This window comes from Schistocerca piceifrons, chromosome 1, assembly GCF_021461385.2.
Source record: "Schistocerca piceifrons isolate TAMUIC-IGC-003096 chromosome 1, iqSchPice1.1, whole genome shotgun sequence".
NCBI lineage: Eukaryota > Metazoa > Arthropoda > Insecta > Orthoptera > Acrididae > Schistocerca > Schistocerca piceifrons.
The window spans coordinates 15,091,701-15,114,828 of NC_060138.1; the positions used below are offsets into that span (position 1 = coordinate 15,091,701).

Sequence of the window (23,128 nt, forward strand, 5' to 3'; positions counted from 1 at the left end):
TGGGCCAAGAATGGAGCCTTGTGGCACAGAGAAGTGTAAAATTCTTGCTTTAGATCTTATTTTTTTCACCAGTAGTTTTTGTAATTTCAGTATATTGGCTCCTGTTTGTCTGGTATGAGAGAATCCAGTCTCCTGCATTTCCTCTTATGCCATATACTCCTAATATTTCTACTAACATTTTGTGGTTTACACAGTTGAATGCCTTTGTTAGATCCATAACTCCTACACATTTGTTTTTAGAGTCCAAGTTTGTTATAATATTTTCAATGAGATCTATTACTGCATCTGTGGTGCATTTATCTTTCTGGAAGCCAAACTAATTCTTGTTGATTATTTCATATTTCATCAGAAAAGCAACAAGTCTCTGTGTGTAAGTTCATTCAAATATTTTTGATATGACTGGTAAAAGAGCTGTAGGCCTATAATTTTCTGGATTGTATTCATCCTCCTCTTTATTTATTGGTTTTATCAGTGCTGTCTTTAAGGACTTTGGAAAAGTTCTTTCCAGGAATGATGAATTGATTAGTTGTGTAAGAGGTTTCTTGAGTTCCTACATACAGTGTTTAATTTCTATACTTGATATTCTGTCAGTTCCACATGATTTTGTTTGTTTTAGGTTTCTTATTATCTTCAGTGTTTCTTCCTCTGTCACTGGGAAAAGTGCCATTGTTTTTCCCTGGGGATTAATAAATGTTTTCCATGTGTTATTGTATTTTTTGTTATTTGTTTTTTCTTTTAGATTTTGGCCTGCTGTGGCAAAATAGTCATTGAAGAGATTTATGTTTTTATTCTGTTCAGTGATAGTTTTTTTGATGACCATGAACTGTATTTTGCTGTGTTCCTATGAGTTGGAGAGTTTGCGTTTTGTATTTATAATAGACCAATAAGCTTTGCTTTTATTATCAGCACTATTTATGTATGGTTTTGCTGCTAGTCATTTGGCTGCTTGCAGTACTTTAGCATACGTTCTTTTTCATTTTCTGTAGTACTCTTTAAAATTTTCATCAATGCTAGTTTTATATATTCTGTGCATCATTTTTATCTTGTTCCTAGAGACCAAAATGCCTTTTGTTATCCATTTTTTGTTTTTATTTGTGTTTTTGTCTTTAGTTTTTATTACTGGACATGTAATATTGAGATGGTTTGAAAGTGTGTTCATTTGTGGTTATATGATTTAGACATATTTTTATTGCGTCATGGTCTGACAGAGCCGTTTCTATAACTTCACTTTTGTATTGAAAGTACCTTAAATTTGTGAAGGTGTGATCTATTTGAGTACACGAGTTTGCAGTTATACGTGTTGGAGTAGCTTTTGCATATTACAAGCCACATGTTTTCATTGTGTTTAGGAGGTCCCTACTGTCATTGGTGTCTTGCAATGTGTTTATGTTTAGGTCACCTAGTAGTACAAGTGCACTGTTCTTGCTTAGGATGATAAGTAAGAGCTGTCCTATGTTTTCAATGAATGTTTCTATGCACCCGTTTGGCGGTCTGTAGATGTTTAAGATGTACAGTGAGGAACTACTTAAAACTGTTTTTTGACCTGTTACTTTGACTACATTTTCAGTGTTATATTTTTTACATAAGTCAAGGATGTTTATATAGTTTCTGTTTATATTGTTATGGGTTAGTATAGCAGCTCCACCATCCTTACTATTCCTCCTGCATGAACTAGCTGTTACATCGTAATTTGCAACAATAAGATTTAGAATTTCATGCTCATTTAGGCCATGTTCTATCAGAACTAGAATGTCAGGAGTTTCTTCATTCAGCATTATTTCTAATTGGGTTATCTTACTTTTTATGTATTGTATATTCCAGTGCATTATTTTTATAATTGAATATCCTGATTCTATGTTTGTTTCTGTCCTATATTCTTTTTTGTTATAATGGTTTTTTGTGGGTACCAGATTCCCTGATTTTTCACCCCCACTATACAATGTTAGTTTCCCTTGTTTCTAATGATTTTACAAACATCTGCATACATTCTGCTGAGTGTTACCAAACGTAATCTATTTAAATGTGTGCTATCTTTTCCCAGACAATTTTCACACAGGAATTTGTTTGGGGCTGTAAAGATAGCACTCAGACTCTTGTTTGATGGCACTGTTTATTTTGGATATGTATTTGTCACTCACTGACCTCCTTTTTACAATTCTGCTATGTATGAGCCTGGATCCTTCAGAAAGACTTCTTGCTGCACGAATCATGTTTCTTATTTCATTCACTAATTCATCTTCGCTGTTGCTTTTAAGCGAGTTTGTTCCAACATGTATAAAAACACATTTGTAATTTCATTTGTGTTCTGTGTCCTGTTCTATAGCCGCATGTTTTGCAATATTTTTGAAATGTTTGTTGAGTTGTTCCACTCTAATCAGAGGTTGCACTTCGATTTCGCAGTTGGGGATAACAATATTTTTCAATAGCGAATCTCCTATTACTAAAAACTCGCTATCATGTACAGCTGTGGGCTTGTTTCTTCTTTTGGTGTATGTCACCGTCTTACACTTACATTTATCTGCTGATGAGAGACCTGTTGACTTTTTGGTGTCTTCATTGGAGACATTGGGTATTATTTTGTTTTTGAAGTCCGAGCCTGCATATGGAGCACGGGATATGTTAATGTTTTTTGAGTTCTTATACTCATACGTAATTTTGTGGTCCTCTATTTGTTTTTGGTGGTTTTCATTCTCATGGCACTGCCTTTCTTGTATTAGTGTATCATTTTCTTTCCTTCAAATTCGATTTGTAGCCGTTTTATAGTTTCATTTTCTGAGGCTTGTGATTCTGTCTGATGGATTTCACACATGCAGAGCTGCTTTCACATATTAACCTATTATTTTCTTTCTTTATGTTTATATTTTCTGTTTTTAACGCCTCAATATCCTCTTGTAGCAATTTTATAACTTCTTTTTTTGAGTCAGCCGTTTCAGCACATAAACAAACTTGGCATGTCCACGAAATATCATCATCTACGAACTTCAGGTTTACCTTCGCGCACTTTTCATGTAGCCAGTAGTTGCACTTTATACACAATATACCTTTCATCACTCGCCTTCTGCATTCTCTACACAAATAACTGTTTGTTTTTTGCCTTTTTGATGAGAGCAAAGTGTCACTACACTTTCCTCATGACGCCATATTTGTATACTAGATTTGTACATGCCATATCAACATTAGTAACAAACATGAAACTCTTATTTCTAAATGAAAGTGCATTAAGGGAATTCCATTTAAAGAAGAGAGAAATGGGGTCTCCTGTGAAGCCTGTGGTAGGAATTTAATCAAGTCACTACTGGGTTGCATCTTGGAGCAGCACATACATTTCAAGAACGGTTCTCATCAAAATGAAGACTGTTACTGTGTGTGAAATGCAGAGACCATAGTATAAATTAGAAGATTTTGTAGCGAGCTACTGCATTCCCTTGTGCGTATGAAATCAGTGGTGGGAGCGAAAGATAACAAGTGTCTCTCATGAGCTGCAGAATATTATCATCTACTTTGACACCTCATGGTCCTGCTAATGCTTTCAAATGGCCATCATCAAAAGATCAGTGTACAGTTCCCATTTCCCAAGTACTGCTCTAGATGGATCGTCCTTGGCCATGTGCAAATTCATCTCAGCTGTACAAGTTCAATGAGAAACACATGGGAAAAAAAAGTAAAAAAAAAAAACACAGGTGAACTCTTTTCAACAGTGCAATGTTGTTACATTGTAGGCAATTTTAATTCATGGAAAGTCATTAAGAAATAAAATCATGACACAAGACAATAACAATTTGTGAATAAAATTGTAAACAGAAAAATGCATATAAATATTTTGTATCTCCAGAATGAGATTTTCACTCTGCAGTGGAGTGTGTGCTGATATGAAACATCCTGGCAGATTAAAACTGTGTGCCAGACCGAGACTCGAACTCGGGACCTTGGCCTTTCGCGGGCAAGTGCTCTACCAACTGAGCTACCGAAGCACGACTCACGCCCAGTACTCACAGCTTTACTTCTGCCAGTACCTCATCTCCTACCTTCCAAACTTTACAGAAGCTCTCCTGCGAACCTTGCAGAACTAGCACTCCTGAAAGAAAGGATATTGCGGAGACATGGCTTAGCCACAGCCTGGGGGTGTTTCCAGAATGAGATTTTCACTTTGTAGGAGAGTGTGCCCTGATATGAAACTTCCTGCCAGATTAAAACTGTATGCCAGACCAAGACTCGAACTCGGGACCTTTGCCTTTCGCGGACAAGTGCTCCACCAACTGAGTCCCGAGTTCGAGTCTTGGTCTGGCATACAGTTTTAATCTGGCAGGAAGTTTCATATCAGGGCACACTCTCCTACAAAGTGAAAATCTCATTCTGGAAACACCCCCAGGCTGTGGCTAAGCCATGACTCTGCAATATCTTTTCTTCCAGGAGTGCTAGTTCTGCAGGGTTCGCAGAAGAGCTTCAGTTAAGTTTGGAAGGTAGGATACGTGGTACTTACAGAATTGAAGCTGTGAGGACAGGTCGTGAGTCATGCTGTGGTAGCTCAGTTGGTAGAGCACTTGCCCGTGAAAGTCAAAGGTCCCGAGTTTGAGTCTCGGTCCAGCACACAATTTTAATCTGCCAGGAAGTTTCATTTTGTAATTCATTTTTGTTATAAAATGCTTTTGAACAAAATTATGAATTGTTTTCCCACCCATTTATAACATTGTAAAGTAATTATTTTGATTCATAAATACCAGTTTTGCATGACATTTACTTAATATCACCAATCAATCTAAATATTTAAGTGTCCATGATTTTTCGACTTTGAGAGTAAAGGTCTACCTAAAAAATTTCTCATATTTTTACAGACAAGCATTGCCCACTCTGTTGTACATTCTCCAAGTACAAAGACCAACTAATGTACCATGAAGTTTTTAGCACATTTAGGATGGGGGTTTTTGAAAAAATAATTTCTAAATAACAAAAAAGTTTTAGATTATTTCATCTTTATTTACAAATATTTTGACAGTTTAAGAATTTCATGCATTAATGTCATAGCTGACAGTTAGGAGTCCTTCCACAAAGATAAAAATTTGAAATTCGCAACAAGTTACAAATTTTCATAGAAGTGTGTGTGTGTTAATCATGTCTCATAGTACTGGGAACAATATTATGAAAAGGAAAGTTGCTACTCACCATACAGCAGCATTGCTGAGTCACAGATAGACACAACAAAAAGATTGAAGATTGTCACAAATAAGCTTTCGGCCAGCAAGGCATTTGTCAAAAATTGATCTCTCTCTCTCTCTCTCTCTCTCTCTCTCTCTCTCTCTCTCTCTCTCTCTCTCTCTCTCTCTCACACACACACACACACACACACACACACACAAACTGCAGTCTCTGGCAACTGAAGCCACACTGCTTGGCAGTTACCAGAGACTGCAGCTATATGTGCATGAGATGCATTTACGTGTGTGTGTAAAACACTTCCAGGGCAGGTGTGAATGCTGACCCTTATATACTGGTTATGAACTCTAGGTTAAAAATAAAGAATTTAAAAAAAAGGTAGGAAATTAAGGAGATGGGATCTGGATAAGTTGAGAGAACCAAGGCTGGTTGAGAGTTCTGAAGGGAGCATCAGGCAACAATTTACTGTAACAGGGGAAGGAATATGCTAGAAGATGAATGGGTCGCTTTGAGAGATGAAATAGTGAAGGAAGCAGAGTATCAAATAGGTAAAAATACAAGGCCTAGTAGCAATCCTTGGGTATCACAGTAGATAAAAATGCAGCAAAAGAAGCAGACAAAAGGGAATTAGATATCTAAAAAATGAGATTGACAGAAAGTGCAAAATGGATAAGCAGGAATGGCCAGTGACCAAAATCAAGTCTAGAGAAGCATGTAGAACTGGGGGAAGATAGATACTGCCGTTAGGAAGTACAAAGTAAAGAAGGGAAAGCTGGAAGACTGTAGTAGTATATAAAGGTACTATGCAAAGCATATGAGCTTGAAGCCAGTATTTTAGAAAGGGGAGAAGTAGATGAAGATGAAATGTGGGATATGATATTGTGAGAAGAATTTACCAGAGCACTGAAAGGCCTAAGCCAAAACAAGGTCCCTGGAGTAGACAGTATTCCAACAGAACAGGTGATATCCTTGAACGAGCTAGTCATGACAAAACTATTCCACTTTTTGTGTGCAAGATGCATGAGACAAGGGAAATACCAAAGAAAGCAGGTGCTGAAAGGTGTGAGTGTTGTAATTCATGCTTGAAAAATACTGCATTATTTATAGAAGAATGGAAAAACAGTTAGAAACAGACTTCAGGTAAGATCAAACTGGAAACCAAACTGCTGAGAAATGCTGGAACACATGAGCCAATACTAACCCTACTTGAAGTAACATTCTGAAGAGAATGCCAGGATATGGATATTCTGTATGTATTGTGGTATCCACTTTAGAAGGTTACTACTAGTTCTGCTGATTTTCTTAGTGTTTATTAATATGTATGATCATTAAATTTAGCTGTAATTTTTCAGTTGCAGCTAAATATGGGACTGTGGTCCTGAAACCTAGTTATGCTCTCCTTTTATTGGAAAAGAAAATATAGTACAACAGTTAGTGGGTATTGTCAATCACAAATGACTACATTTACAGCTTGAATATTATGAATTGATAGATAGCCACACACCACATACAGGAAACATTGAGATACACATAGGCACAATGCAAAGACTGCTACATATTTCAGCCAATAAGCCTTCTAAAGTACGAAAGAGGGTATGTTGCTTGCTCCAGGTGCCTTGTTTTTGCTTAGGTCTTTTGTTGGGGGTGGGGGGGTGTCTTATACATCATAAGAAGTAAAACGTTAAAATGTATCGCAGCATTTTTGTTGCACCTGTCTGCGATTCACTGTCTCCTGTATACGATGAGTAGCGATCTATCCGTTTCATAATATTGTTGTTAATCCATCCTAGACTTCCTACATTTATAGTTTTTTAGTTCCTACATTTATTGTTTTTAGAGAAAGCTTTTGACACAGTCGACTAGGATACACTCATTGAATTCTAAATGTATCAGGGGTAAAATATAGGGAGTGAAACATTACAGAAACCAGATGGCAGTTATAAGAGTCAGAGGGCATGAAAGGGAAGCAGTGGTTGAGAAGGGAGTGAGACATGTTTGCAGTGTTCTCCCCAGTGCTGTGCAGTCTGTACACTGAGAGCAAGCAGTAAAGAAAGGAAAGAAAAATTTGGAGAAGAAGAGGCTGTAATTCTGTCGAAGAGACAGCAAAGGACTTAGAAGTACAGTCAAAAGGAATGGATGGTGTCTTGAAAGGATGATTTGAGATGAGCACCAACAAAAGCAAAACTATGTAATGGAATGTAGCCTAGTTAAATTTAGACAGTGCTGAGGGAGTTAGATTGGGAAATGAGACACCAAAAGTAATAGATGAGTTTTGCTATTTTGGGAACAAAATAACTTTTGATGGCTGAAGTAAAGAGGGCATAAAATACAGACAGACAGTGACAAAAAAAGCGTTTCTGAAGAAGCGAAATATGTTAATATTGGATGTCAATTTGTTTTACAGTGTCTTTTCCGAACACATTTGTCTAGAGTATAGCCTTGCACAGAAGTGAACAGTGAACAAGTAGTAGTTCAGGCAAGAAGAGCATAGAAACTTTTTGAGATGTGGTATTACAGAAGAATATTGAACATGAAATGAACAGATCACGTAACTAATTCTACTGAGTAGAATTGGGGAGAAAAGAATTTATGGCATAACTTGGCTAAAAGAAGGGATTGATTGTGGTTGACAGGGAATATTCTGAGACATCAAGGATTTGTCAATTTAGTATTGAAGTGAACCGTATGGGGGTGTGGAGTTAAAAATTGCAGAGGGTGACAAAGAGACAAGTATAGGAAGCAGTAGTTATTCCGGATGTAGGTTGCAGTAGTTATACAGAAATGAAGACGTTTACACAGGGTAGAGCAGCATGAAGAGCTGCATCAAACCAGTCTTCAGATTAAAGACACAACATCATCATCATGTAAAAGAAGGTGGGGGGGGGGGGGGGGGCTGGATGGGTGGGGCAGTGGATAGCGACTTCCATCGTGCCAGGAAGCTCTTGAGTCCCTCTTCCAAAACTGTGTTTTCAAGATGTGGACGTGTTTCCAAATTGTTTTGAACGCATGTAAAGGTGTACAAATTTTAAAGGTGAAAATTTTTAGGAACAATAAAAAGAATTGTGAAATCAAGTCAACATTTCTCTTGCTTGGACCATAATCTTTGTTATGAATTCGAAAAGGACTTTTTGAGCCAAAACTAGTTGTGTAACTACAAAGAGGTAAGGCTTCTATTTTTGCCTTTGGTGCCCACTTTGATGGTTCTAGTTTTGTACCAGAAACAGGTTTTTGAAAGAATTTTACAGGTGGCCGTCAAAAACACAGATTATAAACCTTGACCTCCAGGCACATCAGAGTTTGGTTTTGGAAATTGTGTTTAGTTTTATAAAATTACACCTTGTAATTTTTGCTGTTCTGTTCATTTCTTTTGCTGTTGCCAACTTTGACTGTGCAACAGCTTGCCATTGAGATCACTCATTAATGTATATTACTTGTAACTTGAGGTTGGGGGATGGTGATCTTGACAGTCATCAACAGCACCAAAGAAACACAAGACATGCCATACATAAACTCTCTTTGTGTGTTGGCCTAAGTTTTAGAGAAGTCCATAGGTACTAATTTTGCTTTTGCTTTTTGACATGTTGGATATTTGTAACTACACTCTTTAGTCACAAGCATTCTTACTGCTTAGAAATATGGATCCATTTCCATAACAGTTACAGTTACTGATTTAAAAATTTCAGTGTCTTACGTTAGCAAAAGCAGTAGATCACCATAGGCAAAGATTCCACTATCATATATAAGTTTGTAAGTTCAAATTGGAAAACTTATATTGTGGGAAACATTCTCATTTTCTTATATCTTCCTGAAAAATTATTGATACTTTTGTTATGTCTGTTATCGGATGAGAAGTGAAGATTTTTATATTGTTAGTGTAGTGGAAATACTTAAACATTTATTATGTATATACGCAGAATGAAGTGACGAATGAAAATTTGTGCCTAGGCTGCAATTCGAACACAGGTCTAGCAGTTTAGGGGGAATAACAAGTGGGATGAGTTGTGATTGGGAATTTTGATTGAAGAGGGAGGCATGCTAGAATAGTCTGTGCAGTTGTGCAAAGTCGTTATGCCATTGTGGCATAACGGTTATTGTATCTACCTTGTGAGCAGGAGACCTGAGTTCAAATTATGGCCAATTTCCATTCATTGCTTCAGTATGCGTATATACATCACAGATGTCTGCACACATTTCAGCATGTTTCTGCAGGGATCTAGATACCGCAAATTTAATTTTTGTGTTGTACTGTGTGACGATAAATTCAATTGTTCTTCATAAGAATGATTTTTCTTGTTTATTTAGTGAAAAACCTGGTGATGAAGAATGGAATGAGCTTAATAAGATGAAAATACCACTGCTGTTAAATTATTCACAGTGCAAGTTGTACAAAAGAGAATATTATCAAGTGATTGAACACTGCAGCACAGTTCTAAAGGATGATCCAGGTAACGTATTGATATGAACTGTTATAAATAAAAATTTTTTTAGAATTACTAATGCAAGTCAGAGTGTTGATGTAAGCATGAATAATTTAATGAAACTGTAATTTTTGTCATGGTTTTACTTATATAACAATGTTAAACTAATTGTGGTCTATGAAAACTAATGTTTGATTTTTCACATGACCTCAGTTTCCAGTTTGCTCTGTCTGAAATTCAAATCATTAAATTGCTGCTTCCACCACCACACATACCCTTCTAATGACCATCCTATATAGTTGTGCTTAGTCACATATGGTCCTTAACAAAGGGCATTCCACTTATTTGGAGCTCACACTACTTTTCAGATGTCCCTCTTACACTACTAACATCGGAGTGGTAACTTCCCCATACAGTCTGTTTATGGCAAGGTGCTTTCACAGACTAAACACCATCACAGACCTCCATCATTGAGCATTGGCAGGGGAAATGCTATCTGAATTTTATTTTATCTAATTTGTAGTACAGTCATACATCTACCTCTACATTGTTGGACATGCACTCTCTACAGTACAGCACCACTGCTAGATTATGTTAAATAATATAAATATTAATCTCAAAAGAACACATTCCCACTCTTTTTAACTGAATTTGGATCTAAGGTGAATACTCTTAATTCCTAGAGATGGGCAACCACCATCTTTCTCTTGAAACCAATGGAAGATTACACAGACATAAATAGTTTATGTATTATGGCTCTCATCAGCTGAATTGAAAGACTTTAAAGCATACGATTAGCATAAGTATAGTATGGATTCAGCAGATGACGTAATTCTCAATAAACTGACACTACTGGAAAGGCAAACACAGTAGGCTTTTGTACACTGGCCACAGTTTTATAAGATATATTTCTAGATGTTCAGAACGCAGTATGATATCCTATTAGATGTGCAAAAATTGGTGGTTCTGTAATTGTTTCCCAGTTATGTTGTAATTGTTCCTTGTAAAAAAAATAAAAATATCACATATTTTGAATTAGTTACGTTCTCATGGACAAGCTCCCCAGAGAAGCATGTTGTCATGCTTTTGCTGGAGCAATTGACAGCAATAGTATCAACTGTGAGGAATCTTTTGAATTGCTCTCCATTTGTACATGATTTAACAATCTTCTGTTCTGGCTCCAGTCTTAAGACCACTGGCTCTCATGCACAAATGAGGAGGAGGAGGAGACTGGAGGGTTGAGTGGAAGCCATGGTTTTGTGTTGTCGCATGAGAAAAGTACGCATGTGTTAATGTTAAATCGTGTGCATCAAGGTTTTATGTATTGGCACTGCAACTGGGAGACATCATTCTCACTTTTAAGAAATTTGTAAGATTCCTTGGCTGCATAGTTGAAGAGAAAAGTGTCTGGTTATCACACCTGAAAGGTCGTAAAACAACAATGTTAAAGCCTCTAAATATTTTAAAGTGACTCAGGAGCAGGACTTTGTATACAGACAAGTCTTCTGTATTGTTTTAGAAAGTCATTGTCTGATACCAGCTGGATCATAAATATATGATCTCTCAGCCATCAAGAACTTGTCTAAGAATACTGGACAGCTGTCACCATGGAGACATTAGGCTGTCACCTATGGAACATCTAGCTTTCATTCTCCATCCTGCAAAAGTTTCTTACAATGTGGCATGGTTATAAGGTCAAGTCATTTGATGCAATGCAGTCACCAGTATTTAATCACATTGGTTGAACATCATCTAAATATGTCTTTCTAAGTTGTAGAACATGAGCTGTAGGTATCCAAGCAAAGGGGCACATCACAAATAAAGATGTGGTGTCCTAATCCAGGGAAAGAATTGCTAGAGCTAGGCTGTTTATGAATTTGACAGAGCACAAAGAATGTGATGCTCCAGATTAAGTTTGTAGGCAAGTGTAATCTGAATTTTTAAGTTGTCTCAGTAACGTTAGGACTATTTACACTGATGACTCCAAGCAGAGACTGCTGAGATGAAAATCCGACAGTGTTCTCAACTCACCGTCAATAATCCAGAGCTTTACATCTTTAAGGCTGTGTTGCGAATGAGAGCAAATTAAGGCAGGAACTTCCTCTATGCCCAGACTCTTCCAGTACCCTTAAGAGTATTTAGCAAATGTACCTGATGAAAAAGATGACACAGAATATACTTTTACATCATGGAGAGAAATATGAAACGAGCAAACTGAAAGTGCAGACAAGAATATCAATTAGGAATACAGTGTGCTAGCACATCACACTTCAAAAAGAAAGCATATGTGTTGGGGCCACAAGCAAACATATTATGTTGGGTGTAACCCACTGCAAGGTCATGGCAAACATAATTCCAGAAACTCATGATGGAGAAAGTGTTTATTTATGAGGGTAACAATAGGGCATACCCTGTGATGTATGTCTGTCTCTTGCTGGGAGAAAAGTGCACCACAACTTGACTAGTTGTGTATTGTTTTGAGAACAAAAGAATGGAAATTTGTTTTGCTAGTGACCCACCATCTATTTTGAGAAACTATGAGTTGAATATACAAAACGTTTTGTGTGTTTAACCTAACTGTTAGGTACGACCAGAATATTTTAATGGATTTCAGAACAGTTTGCTAATCCATGCCTCTGTGATGAGCCAAACCAAGTTTCTAGTAACAATTTTTTTAGAATTTTGAATGTTTTTCTTTTTAGTTTAAAACAACACACAAGCTTTATATAGTTCCTGAAAGTATAATACATGAGGTTTATTCAAATGAATCTTGATCAGTGTATCTGCCTTTTGCCTTACACATAAGGTGGCACCACATAACTGCGGGTATGGTGGCACCACCTGTTGATAGAGAGACTGACGCGTGCACACTGTTTGATGTTGCATAGCACCAGTGAGGTTTCATGCTGAAGAGAAGGTGGTCACACAAGTTATCGTCCACTGCCGAACATGCAGGCGAGTAAGCAGCAACAACAAGGAGAGATTTGATTTTTGGCGGCAGAGGGAGTTGGAGGCTGTGAAATGTATCGACGGATGAAGGCTGTGTACGGTGAGTACAGGAGTCATTCAAATCCTGTGGAACGGTGCAAATGGTTCTTTGAGGGGCACGAGGCCCGCCCACACAAGGCCAATGCAGTGAAGAAGACATTGCAACAGTTTTGGTGCGAAACGCTGGAGCATCCACTGCACAGTCCCGACCTTTCACTGTGTGACTTTCATGTGTTGGAGCTTTAAAACAAGCTATTCACGGACAGCGATTGGCAACGGACAATGAAGTGTGTGACTGGGTCCAGGCATGTATCGGCAGCAGCCTACTAGCTTCTTCAAGGATTGAATCGATTGTCTAGTGTTACAATGAAATAAATGTGCCATAGTTTTGGCGACTATTTTTGAGTATGTGTACTGTGTATAGCTACATTTTTGAGTTAATAAAATCGTTACTGTGTTACTTTACACTAGTGACGGGGTTTCATTTGAATGCCCCTTATAATTGGATGGATAAAACAATCTACTCACCAAGCAGTGGTAGGAGAAAACACACATCGAAGGTAAGCTTCCAGATGCAGTGGCTACTCCTCTTGGCAGACAGATTAAAGGGGAAGAAACAGGGATAACAGGAAAGGACTGATGACGTTTAGGAAATGGGGAGAGTTTTGAGAAGTCACCCAGAACGTCAAGTCATGGGAACTTGCCAGATGGGATGAGAAGGAAAGACTGATTGCTGGGGACCTCACCTTGAAGTATAAAAGTGGAAGATATGGTAATAAACAAGACAGATATTACTGACAAAACATTGTGAAAGAGTTAATAAGAGCGGAAAGCTAAGTATCTTATACATGGTAGAGGGGACGGGGGGAGGGGGGGGGGGGGGTAGACAAGTCAGAAAATAATTAACATAAAATACAGCCAGCTGAGTTGTGAGACCTGAGGACTACTTGTAATGAAAGTTCCCATTCGCTGAGTTCTGAGAATCTGCTCTCGGAGGGAAAAATCCATATGGTATGTGTGGTGAAATAGGACTGAGATCATGAGTCATGACTGTCATGTTGTAGAGCATGCTCTGTTACAGGATACTGTGTGTTGCCAGTATACACCCTCGGTCTATTTCTCTTCATCCTAACTGATAATGTGGTGTTAGACATACCAGTGTAGAAGGCTGAGCATTGTTTACATAACAACTGGTACATGGTCCTTTCGCAGGTTGTTACAGCTGTTTTGCCACGTACACAGACTGTCATAGGTAGTGGTTGGAGAGTGCGTAGGGCAAATTTTACAGAGGGTCAGTCGCAGGGACGGGAGCCATTGGGTAAGGAAATGGGTGCAGAAGCAGCATATGGTCCGATCAGGATATTGCAGGGATTGAGAGGGAAATGAAAATCTGTTCTAAGTTGAAAAGGATGGCAACTGCATTATGTAAATAGTTAGTATGTTAAATGTGAACAGAAGTGCGTAGCTGACATCAGTAAGGATGAACTTAACATCAAGCAAACTTCCATATGCAACCATGTCATCAAGGTATCTAAACAAAATCAGGGGCTGAATGCTTATGAATCCCAGGAAAGCCGCCTCCAATCGAGTTACTAGCATTTATGTGTGAAACTGTACATATCTCATATATCACATTATCTCACCATACTCAAATGATTTCAAAAACAATATGGCTACTTATGTCCCCAGATATCATGCATTTTAAACTCAGATCCATTCTAGCCCATGTTCTAATTACAATTAAATAATTAGAGCCATCCTGTGTTTTCCATTGTTTGACTATTCTGTTGTTCTTTGTAGTAAATGTGAGGATTGCTGTTGTTTTTTTTTTGTTTGTTTGTAGGGAATGTGAAAGCTTTATTTAGAAGAGCAAAAGCTAATGTTGGAGCATGGAAGCCTTTCGAAGCAAGAGCTGATTTTCAGAGAGTCATAGAATTAGATCCATCCTTAACTTTGACTGTGAGGAAAGAACTGAAGTTACTGGATGAATTGGAACGGATAAAGAATGAAGAAGACAGAGCAAAACTGAAAGGAAAGATATTTTAATGTATTCGTGTATTAATTTTTGACTCCATTGTGACAATTAAGCTCGTCCTACACTGTTTTTAAAATACTACTTCTACTGTTACAATATACAGTACTGTCAAAACATTACTGTGATGGTAGGCCATTTAACTAATTCATTTTGCTTGAGTTTCAAATCTGCATTTGTCATGTGAAAGCTAGTGACACAAAGACATGTGGTTTAATTTCAAGTAAAATGTACAGAATGACCATTAAAATAATAATACAGCCAACAATTTGTAGTCAGCTAGGGTTGCCTTAACTCTGTCATTTACAAGCTTCATTCCGATGTTTAAATAAACTGAAAGAAATCCCTTCAGTAATTTCACTGTCGCTGTTTTGTAGTTAAGAGGTATTCATTTAGCATATATTGGTGTTCACTGTTTCAAATTCTGAGCCAAAGTAACAGCAAATTGGGGCTATATTGCTCGTTATTGTCATTTTCATTAATAATGGGTATTTTTATACTCTTAGGCCAAAGAAACATCAGATATTAAGTAATTTTGGTAACAAAGGAAGCAAATATAGTGTTAAGCCAGGGAATAGGGATTTATTTCTAAGAGCATTTTATACTGAGCAAATTCTTAGGAAAACAAAAAAATAAGTCGGTAGGCAGTCTTACATACAGCATGTACTAGAGACATGACTGCCACAAGTAAATGAAATAAAGGACTCTACAGAGCACTGTATTGTCTTAACTTGGGCTCTTGAAAATATCTTCTCTTGGAAAGTAGCTTCGGTGGAAATTTCCTGTATTCCAACACATGACTAGGAATGTATCAGTGTATCTTTCTTCTGCAGTCATTGCCGCCATTATTGACAAAAATGGAGCAGATATAGCTCCATTAATACAAGTCAAATTCAAGATGAAGAGTGCCTGAAATGTAAGAAATGAAATATTCATTCCAATGGGAAGTGTGTTCTGTGCCATGTTGTTGCAGAACTAGAGTAAGAAAGTAGTTCAAGAAAGGCAAAAACTAGTATTGAACTCTTGTCTTCGTCTGATCAGCAGTACAATGTACAATATCTCAGACAACTGTTACTTCAGTAAGAAAGCAGAAAAATGTATTATGTGAATCAAATAACTTACTATTACATAATTTGAAGGTGATTTATTATCTAAGATACTAGAAGAGACACATTAACATGTAAATATGATTTGCTGGCACAGAATGATTTTTAAAAAATGTAGTTTTCAAGCTCTACTCACAACCAGAAAAAAGCTGAAACATTGTCCTTGAAGCACACCTAAGAGCAATTGCAATCCTGATAACTCCACTCTATTCAACAAAAAGTGTGAAATGCGTGAGAAAAATAGTGAAAAATGGTATTCTGTGAATGAAGTGCAATACTGTGCACCACTAACTATGAACTTAAAATTCATCCGTCTGTGAAAGAAAATAGGCAAGTCATCTAGATCAAAAGTGCACTGTGTGCCACCCCATTAACACGAGAACTATGTATATCGATAATTCTGCATATGGAAATGAATATTCATCGATATTGGAAGAACTGAGTACTGTATTTACTCGAATCTAAGCCGCACTTTTTTTACGATTTTTGAAATCCAAAAAACCGCCTGCGGCTTAGAATCGAGTGCAACGTAAGAGGAAGTTCTGAAAAATGTTGGTAGGTGCCGCCACAACTAACTTCGTCCGTCGAATATATGTAGCACTACACAGGCATGCTTTGCAGTCACAAAGATAAATACTGGCGCCAAAACCTCTGCGCCAGTAAATAAATTTTAAAAAAAAAGGTGGAAAACAAGCTTTTTTCTCCGCCCCGAGTTTCGACCACTGCATTTTCATACATTATCCAATGAAGTAAATACAAATTCCGTATTGTTCATCTTCGAATGTAGCAGTCTTTCAATGTACTACGAAAATCCGACTGGCAAGACTGTTCGGGATGTTTGTCAATATGGCCAACTCTACGTTCTGAATTTTTTCCTACCTGTGAGAAGATATGGTTGCTAATAGTAACTTTTATGAATTGTGAATCACATGCAGTATTCTCTTCATCATAAGAATAATACGAATATAAACATTTTGCCATGTATTGTTTCGTGTTTGCTGCTATCTCATTTAAATCCTGTCTGCCTAATAAACTACGAAACTAGATGAAACAACAGCAAACGCGGGAGAATGTACATATCATGTCATGTTCATATTCGAATTATTCTTTTGCCTAATAGTGATACAGTCAGAAATAAAGCACGGCAATTGACTAGATTTTTAAATATAAGATGACTCTAATTTCTGTGCAGAATGTTATGTACTAAAGAGGAGTGTGCAAAGATTTACAAACGGAGAAAAATTTTCGCTAAACTCTCGTTCCGAACATCATCTACCACACGCAGTCTATTATCTGGCTCTCGTTGATCCTCTCTCTCTCTCTCTCTTTTTTTAAAAAAAAAGGCAGCTGTAGCACACACAAAAGTAAGCCATGCCGCGAGCGGCGACAGGCCGTAAACCCTCATTATCAGAATGCTACAAACAATGCATGACACAGTACAATAATGCATTTTCTGCTTAGAGTGATGTAAACACCTATAACAAAGAGAACGGCAGTTATCAGATCAAAGAAAAGTAAGCAATCAATTCAATCCAGATGAAGCACGTGAAAAAGGAAGGGTACCGGTACCCGTATAAATATGGACGGAGCGCCTGACGCACAGCAATGGCTACCTGGTAAAGCGTAACTGCTAAACTTACGACTCGAACCACACTACTGTAGCTGTATCGTCATTCATTCGACCTAAATTGTGTCTAATATTACAATGGACCAACTTTGTTTCTCCCCTTGAATTTCGAGTCTCAAATTTCAGGTGCGGCTTAGATTCGTGAATTTTTTTTCCCTTGATTTCGAGCCTCAATTTTCAGGTGCGGCTTAGATTCGAGTGCGGTTTAGATTCGAGTAAATACGGTACTGAAGACATATTTATAAGCAAAGGGTATCACTATTGAAATAAATAAGTAATAAATCTACCAGGGAAGACATATAAAAAGTGCTGTCACCAGTCTCAGTTCTCTTCAAAAAACCTTGTCCTCCCACACAGTAGCATGAAGGAAGTCTTAAGGCAGAGCCCATTTGTATGGATTTGTGGATCTCTATGAGCAATTTTGGTACCCACTGAGGCAGAATGTTTGGTAGCATAATGTATCCGTGACTCCCTCATACAAAACTATTCAAGATATTTGCAGGAATTGGTCAGGCAAGTTCAGAGATGGTGTCAGCTGTTCCATCAATTTTCTTGGCAAGGTCATTACTCTCAACAGACCTACCACTCCTCTCTCCATTAGAATGTTTGTTCTAACAAAGAGATAGAGGGGCTGGCCAGTACTTACCTCAGCTCAGTACAGCCGATAGATACACATAAAACAGAACTGAAAATTTACATTCCTAGCTTTCGGAACTTTGTTCCTTCATCAGGGAGGAAAGAGGGGAAAAAAGGGAAGAAGGGAAAGTGGATTCAGTTACTCACAACCCAGGTTATGAAGCAACAGGGAAAGGTAAACAGGGAGGGTGGCAAGGATGGAGGCATGGTTGTCAGAGGGAAGCCAAAGATATTCTACTGTAAGTACTGTGCCAGCTTCAACCAAAGAGGATGCATACAGAAGTAAAGAGGTATATGGTATAAAGATAAACACAACTACGTAGGATGAAAAGATGCGTGAATGGCTAAAGAGGAAAGGGAAAGAGGAGAAGACTGAAGAGTGAATGGGAGTGAGGTTGTTTAACGTAGGTTCAGTCCAGGGGGATGGCGGGATGAAAGGATGTGTTGGAGTGCAAGTTCCCATCTCCGCAGTTCAGAGGGACTGGTGTTGGGTGGGAGAAGCCAAATGGCACATACGGTGTAGCAGGTTCCTAGGTCCCTAGAATTATGCTGGAGGGCATGCTCCGCTACTGGGTATTGGGCATCTCCTAGGCGGACAGTTCGCCTGTGTCCGTTCATGCGCTCAGCCAGTTTGGTTGTTGTCATGCCGATGTAAAAGGCTGTGCAGTGCAGGCATGTCAGTTGATAAATGACGTGTAGTTTCACACGTAGCCCTGCCTTGAATTGTGTATGTTTTACCAGTAGCGGGGCTGGAGTAGGTGGTTGTGGGCGGATGCATGGGGCAGGTTTTGCAGCGGGGTCGGTTACAGGGGTAGGAACCGCTGGGTAGAGAAGGTAGTCTGGGAATATTGTAGGGTTTAACAAGGATGTTACGGAGGTTAGGGGGGCGACGAAAGGCAACTCTGGGTGGTGTGGGGAGAATTTTGTCAAGGGATGATCTCATTTCAGGGGTTGACTTGAGAAAGTTATATCCCTGGCGGAGTAATTTGTTGATGTTTTCGAGGCCAGGATAATATTGGGTGACAAGGGGGATACTTCTGTGTGGTCTGGGGGTAGGAACATTGTTGTTGGATGGGGAGGAATGTATTGCTCGGGAAATCTGTTGGTGGACAAGGTCTGCAGGATAGTTGCGGGAGAGGAAAGCACTGGTCAGGTTATTGGTGTAGTTGTTGAGGGATTCGTCACTGGAGCAGATACGTTTGCCACGAATACCTAGGTATTCGTGGCAAACGTATCTGCTCCAGTGACAAGGGGGATACTTCTGTGTGGTCTGGGGGTAGGAACATACCTAGGTATTCGTGGCAAACGTATCTGCTCCAGTGACGAATCCCTCAACAACTACACCAATAACCTGACCAGTGCTTTCCTCTCCCGCAACTATCCTGCAGACCTTGTCCACAAACAGATTTCCCGAGCAATACATTCCTCCCCATCCAACAACAATGTTCCTACCCCCAGACCACACAGAAGTATCCCCCTTGTCACTGGAGCAGATACGTTTGCCACGAATACCTAGGTATTCGTGGCAAACGTATCTGCTCCAGTGACGAATCCCTCAACAACTACACCAATAACCTGACCAGTGCTTTCCTCTCCCGCAACTATCCTGCAGACCTTGTCCACAAACAGATTTCCCGAGCAATACATTCCTCCCCATCCAACAACAATGTTCCTACCCCCAGACCACACAGAAGTATCCCCCTTGTCACCCAATATTATCCTGGCCTCGAAAACATCAACAAATTACTCCGCCAGGGATATAACTTTCTCAAGTCAACCCCTGAAATGAGATCATCCCTTGACAAAATTCTCCCCACACCACCCAGAGTTGCCTTTCGTCGCCCCCCTAACCTCCGTAACATCCTTGTTAAACCCTACAATATTCCCAGACTACCTTCTCTACCCAGCGGTTCCTACCCCTGTAACCGACCCCGCTGCAAAACCTGCCCCATGCATCCGCCCACAACCACCTACTCCAGCCCCGCTACTGGTAAAACGTACACAATTCAAGGCAGGGCTACGTGTGAAACTACACGTCATTTATCAACTGACATGCCTGCACTGCACAGCCTTTTACATCGGCATGACAACAACCAAACTGGCTGAGCGCATGAACGGACACAGGCGAACTGTCCGCCTAGGAGATGCCCAATACCCAGTAGCGGAGCATGCCCTCCAGCATAATTCTAGGGACCTAGGAACCTGCTACACCGTATGTGCCATTTGGCTTCTCCCACCCAACACCAGTCCCTCTGAACTGCGGAGATGGGAACTTGCACTCCAACACATCCTTTCATCCCGCCATCCCCCTGGACTGAACCTACGTTAAACAACCTCACTCCCATTCACTCTTCAGTCTTCTCCTCTTTCCCTTTCCTCTTTAGCCATCACGCATCTTTTCATCCTACGTAGTTGTGTTTATCTTTATACCATATACCTCTTTACTTCTGTATGCATCCTCTTTGGTTGAAGCTGGCACAGTACTTACAGTAGAATATCTTTGGCTTCCCTCTGACAACCATGCCTCCATCCTTGCCACCCTCCCTGTTTACCTTTCCCTGTTGCTTCATAACCTGGGTTGTGAGTAACTGAATCCACTTTCCCTTCTTCCCTTTTTTCCCCTCTCTCCTCCCTGATGAAGGAACAAAGTTCCGAAAGCTAGGAATGTAAATTTTCAGTTCTGTTTTATGTGTATCTATCGGCTGTACTGAGCTGAGGTAAGTACTGGCCAGCCCCTCTATCTCTTTGTTAGTATTTGTTTCACATCTTATATGAGATTTTCCATTAATCATTTAGAATGTTTGTTCTCTCACTTTTAAAAAAATTGGGTCCATTGCCACACAACATCGTCACTCATAAAGTCCCCGTCATATAAAATACACAACTGATGATGAATGTATGATGCTGAAAAGTTTTGCACTGAAATAAACCTTATTACTGCTCGCTTTTTGTGGGATTTTTTATTATGACACTCATGTTTCGAGGTTATAAGAACTGAATGTGCAAAAGAATAAGGTTCATACTTCCACAGCTAGAATCGGAGAACCTACAGATGTGACAATGGCAGCGCTCTACACACAAATTGTAGCATCATGCTGGAATGGTGGTTACTTTCCTAACCATCCGCATACTTAAAGATGTAAGTCTGAACTAGGTATGACATGCAAGATGCGGCCTCCATCTTAATTATAGAAACACAAAATTGATAATGTTAAATACATGCAGTTATGAGAAAAACAGTAAAGAGGAACAACATAATAAACCTGTGACACCACTGTCATAATAAAGTTGATAATCAGGAAAACTAAGGAAATGGACCAGCTCTCTATTAGAACACTTGTGTGTAATGTTTTTGCACAATAATGTGCAGTCTCTTAAGAATACAGTTATTAAACTTAAGTATTGACTTCAAAACTTAAACTGCAGTGTGCTTTCAGTAATGAACACTGACTTAGCAATGCAGAACCAAAATTACGTATACCATTTGGTTATGAATTGCCCACCCACTACTGTGGCAAAAAATATTACGAACCTAATGTATAAGGTCATAGATGTAAGTGAACTGTGCATAGAGACAAAATTTGAAGCTGCGGCCATAATGTTGCCAAAATGTTGCTTCAGTATACTGCCACTCAAATCACAATGAAGGCTTGTTTTTTTAGTTGCTGAAGAGACTAACACACTTGCTACTTAAACACAAAGATTACAGAATATTAATATTTGCCGGTGTAATACGGACGTAAGATTTAAAAATAGAAATGTTAACCATTTCATAAATATATAAAGATCTATTAACATCTATTGCATAAATGACAAGCCCACAAGGCAGGCAGCATGCCTATATAATATAATACATATTTTTCATCTAAATGAGACAGAATTTGCCATCTTCAGACTATACATTGTGTGATCACAACAGGCTTAGACAAACTCTAGCAAGTAAAGTAACTGAAATTTCCAGTGTACATAGACTAATTAAAAGACCAGTTAATGACTCAAATCAAACAATGGAAAATCCAGGATGGAATGTAACAATACCAGAGAAGGAAAGTTGCTACTCACCATATAGCGGAGGTGCTGAGTCGCGATAGGCACAATAAAAAGATTCACACAATTAAAGCTTTTGGCCATTAAGACCTTTGTCAGCAGTAGACACACACACACACACACACACACACACACACACACACACATCAGCAGTCTCAGATAGTTGAGACCACACTGCGAACAGCAGCATCAGTGCATGATGGGAATGGCGACTGGGTGGGGTTAAGGAGGAGGCTGGAGCAGGGAGGGGGAGGGATAGTATGGTGGGAGTGGTGGACAGTCAAGTGTTGCAGTTTAGACGGAGGGCGGGAGAGAAGGTGCAGAGGGGGGAGAGGGTAAGTAGCGTAAAGGAGAGAAATAAAAGAAATTAAAAGACTGGGTGTGGTGGTGAAATGACGGCTGTGTAGTGCTGGAATGGGAACGAAGGTTGAGGGTTACGGGAATGTAGGATGTATTCCAGGGAAAGTTACCACCTGCGCAATTCAGGAAAGCTGGTGCTGGTGAGAAGGATCCATATGGCACAGGCGATGAAGAAGTTATTAAGGTGAGAGTTATCATGTTTGGCAGCATGATCAGCAACTGGGTGGTCCACTTGTTTCTTGGCCACAGTTTGTTGGTGGCCGTTCATGTGGACAGGCAGCTTGTTGGTTGTCACGCCTGCATAGAATGCAGCACAAAGGTTGCAGCTTAGCTTGTAAATCACATGACTGGTTTCACAGGTAGCCCTGCCTTTGATGGGATGGGTGATGCTAGTGACCGGACTGGAGCAGGTGGTGGTAGGAGGATGTATGGCACAGGTCTTGCATCTAGGTCTATTACAGGGGTATGAGCCATGAGGTAAGGGATTGGGGGTTGTGTAAGGATGGGCGAGTATATTGTGTAGGTTCGGTGGACGGTGGAATACCACGGTAGGTGGGGTGGGAAGGATAGTGGGCAGGACATTTCTCATTTCAGGGCATGACAAGAGGTAATTGAAACCCTGGTGGAGAATGTAATTCAGTTAATAACATATGTGGCTGCTTTCACAAGTGGCTCTGCATTTGTGTGTAAATTATTTGGAACCTTTTACACTTAAATTAGCTTAATCCGCGCAGAATCACTCTTAAAAACCTGTTATCAATAT

At 39.2% G+C, this 23,128-nt stretch overlaps 1 protein-coding gene across 5 annotated transcripts in view; it reads left to right on the forward strand.

Moving 5' to 3' along the window:
• Positions 1 to 23,128, forward strand: part of LOC124712172 (AH receptor-interacting protein) — a 179,463-nt gene that overhangs the window by 149,922 nt on the left and 6,413 nt on the right. For 3 of the 5 annotated variants that reach the window (XM_047242470.1, XM_047242500.1, XM_047242486.1), the window contains 2 exons: positions 9,454 to 9,596; positions 14,401 to 14,854. In XM_047242470.1, coding sequence (XP_047098426.1) covers positions 9,454 to 9,596; positions 14,401 to 14,603 — 346 coding nt within the window. In that variant the 3' untranslated portion in view covers positions 14,604 to 14,854. Of the gene's footprint in view, positions 1 to 9,453; positions 9,597 to 12,457; positions 13,411 to 14,400; positions 14,855 to 23,128 lie in introns of those variants that run through there. The other 2 variants (XM_047242478.1, XM_047242493.1) reach the window with 2 other exon arrangements.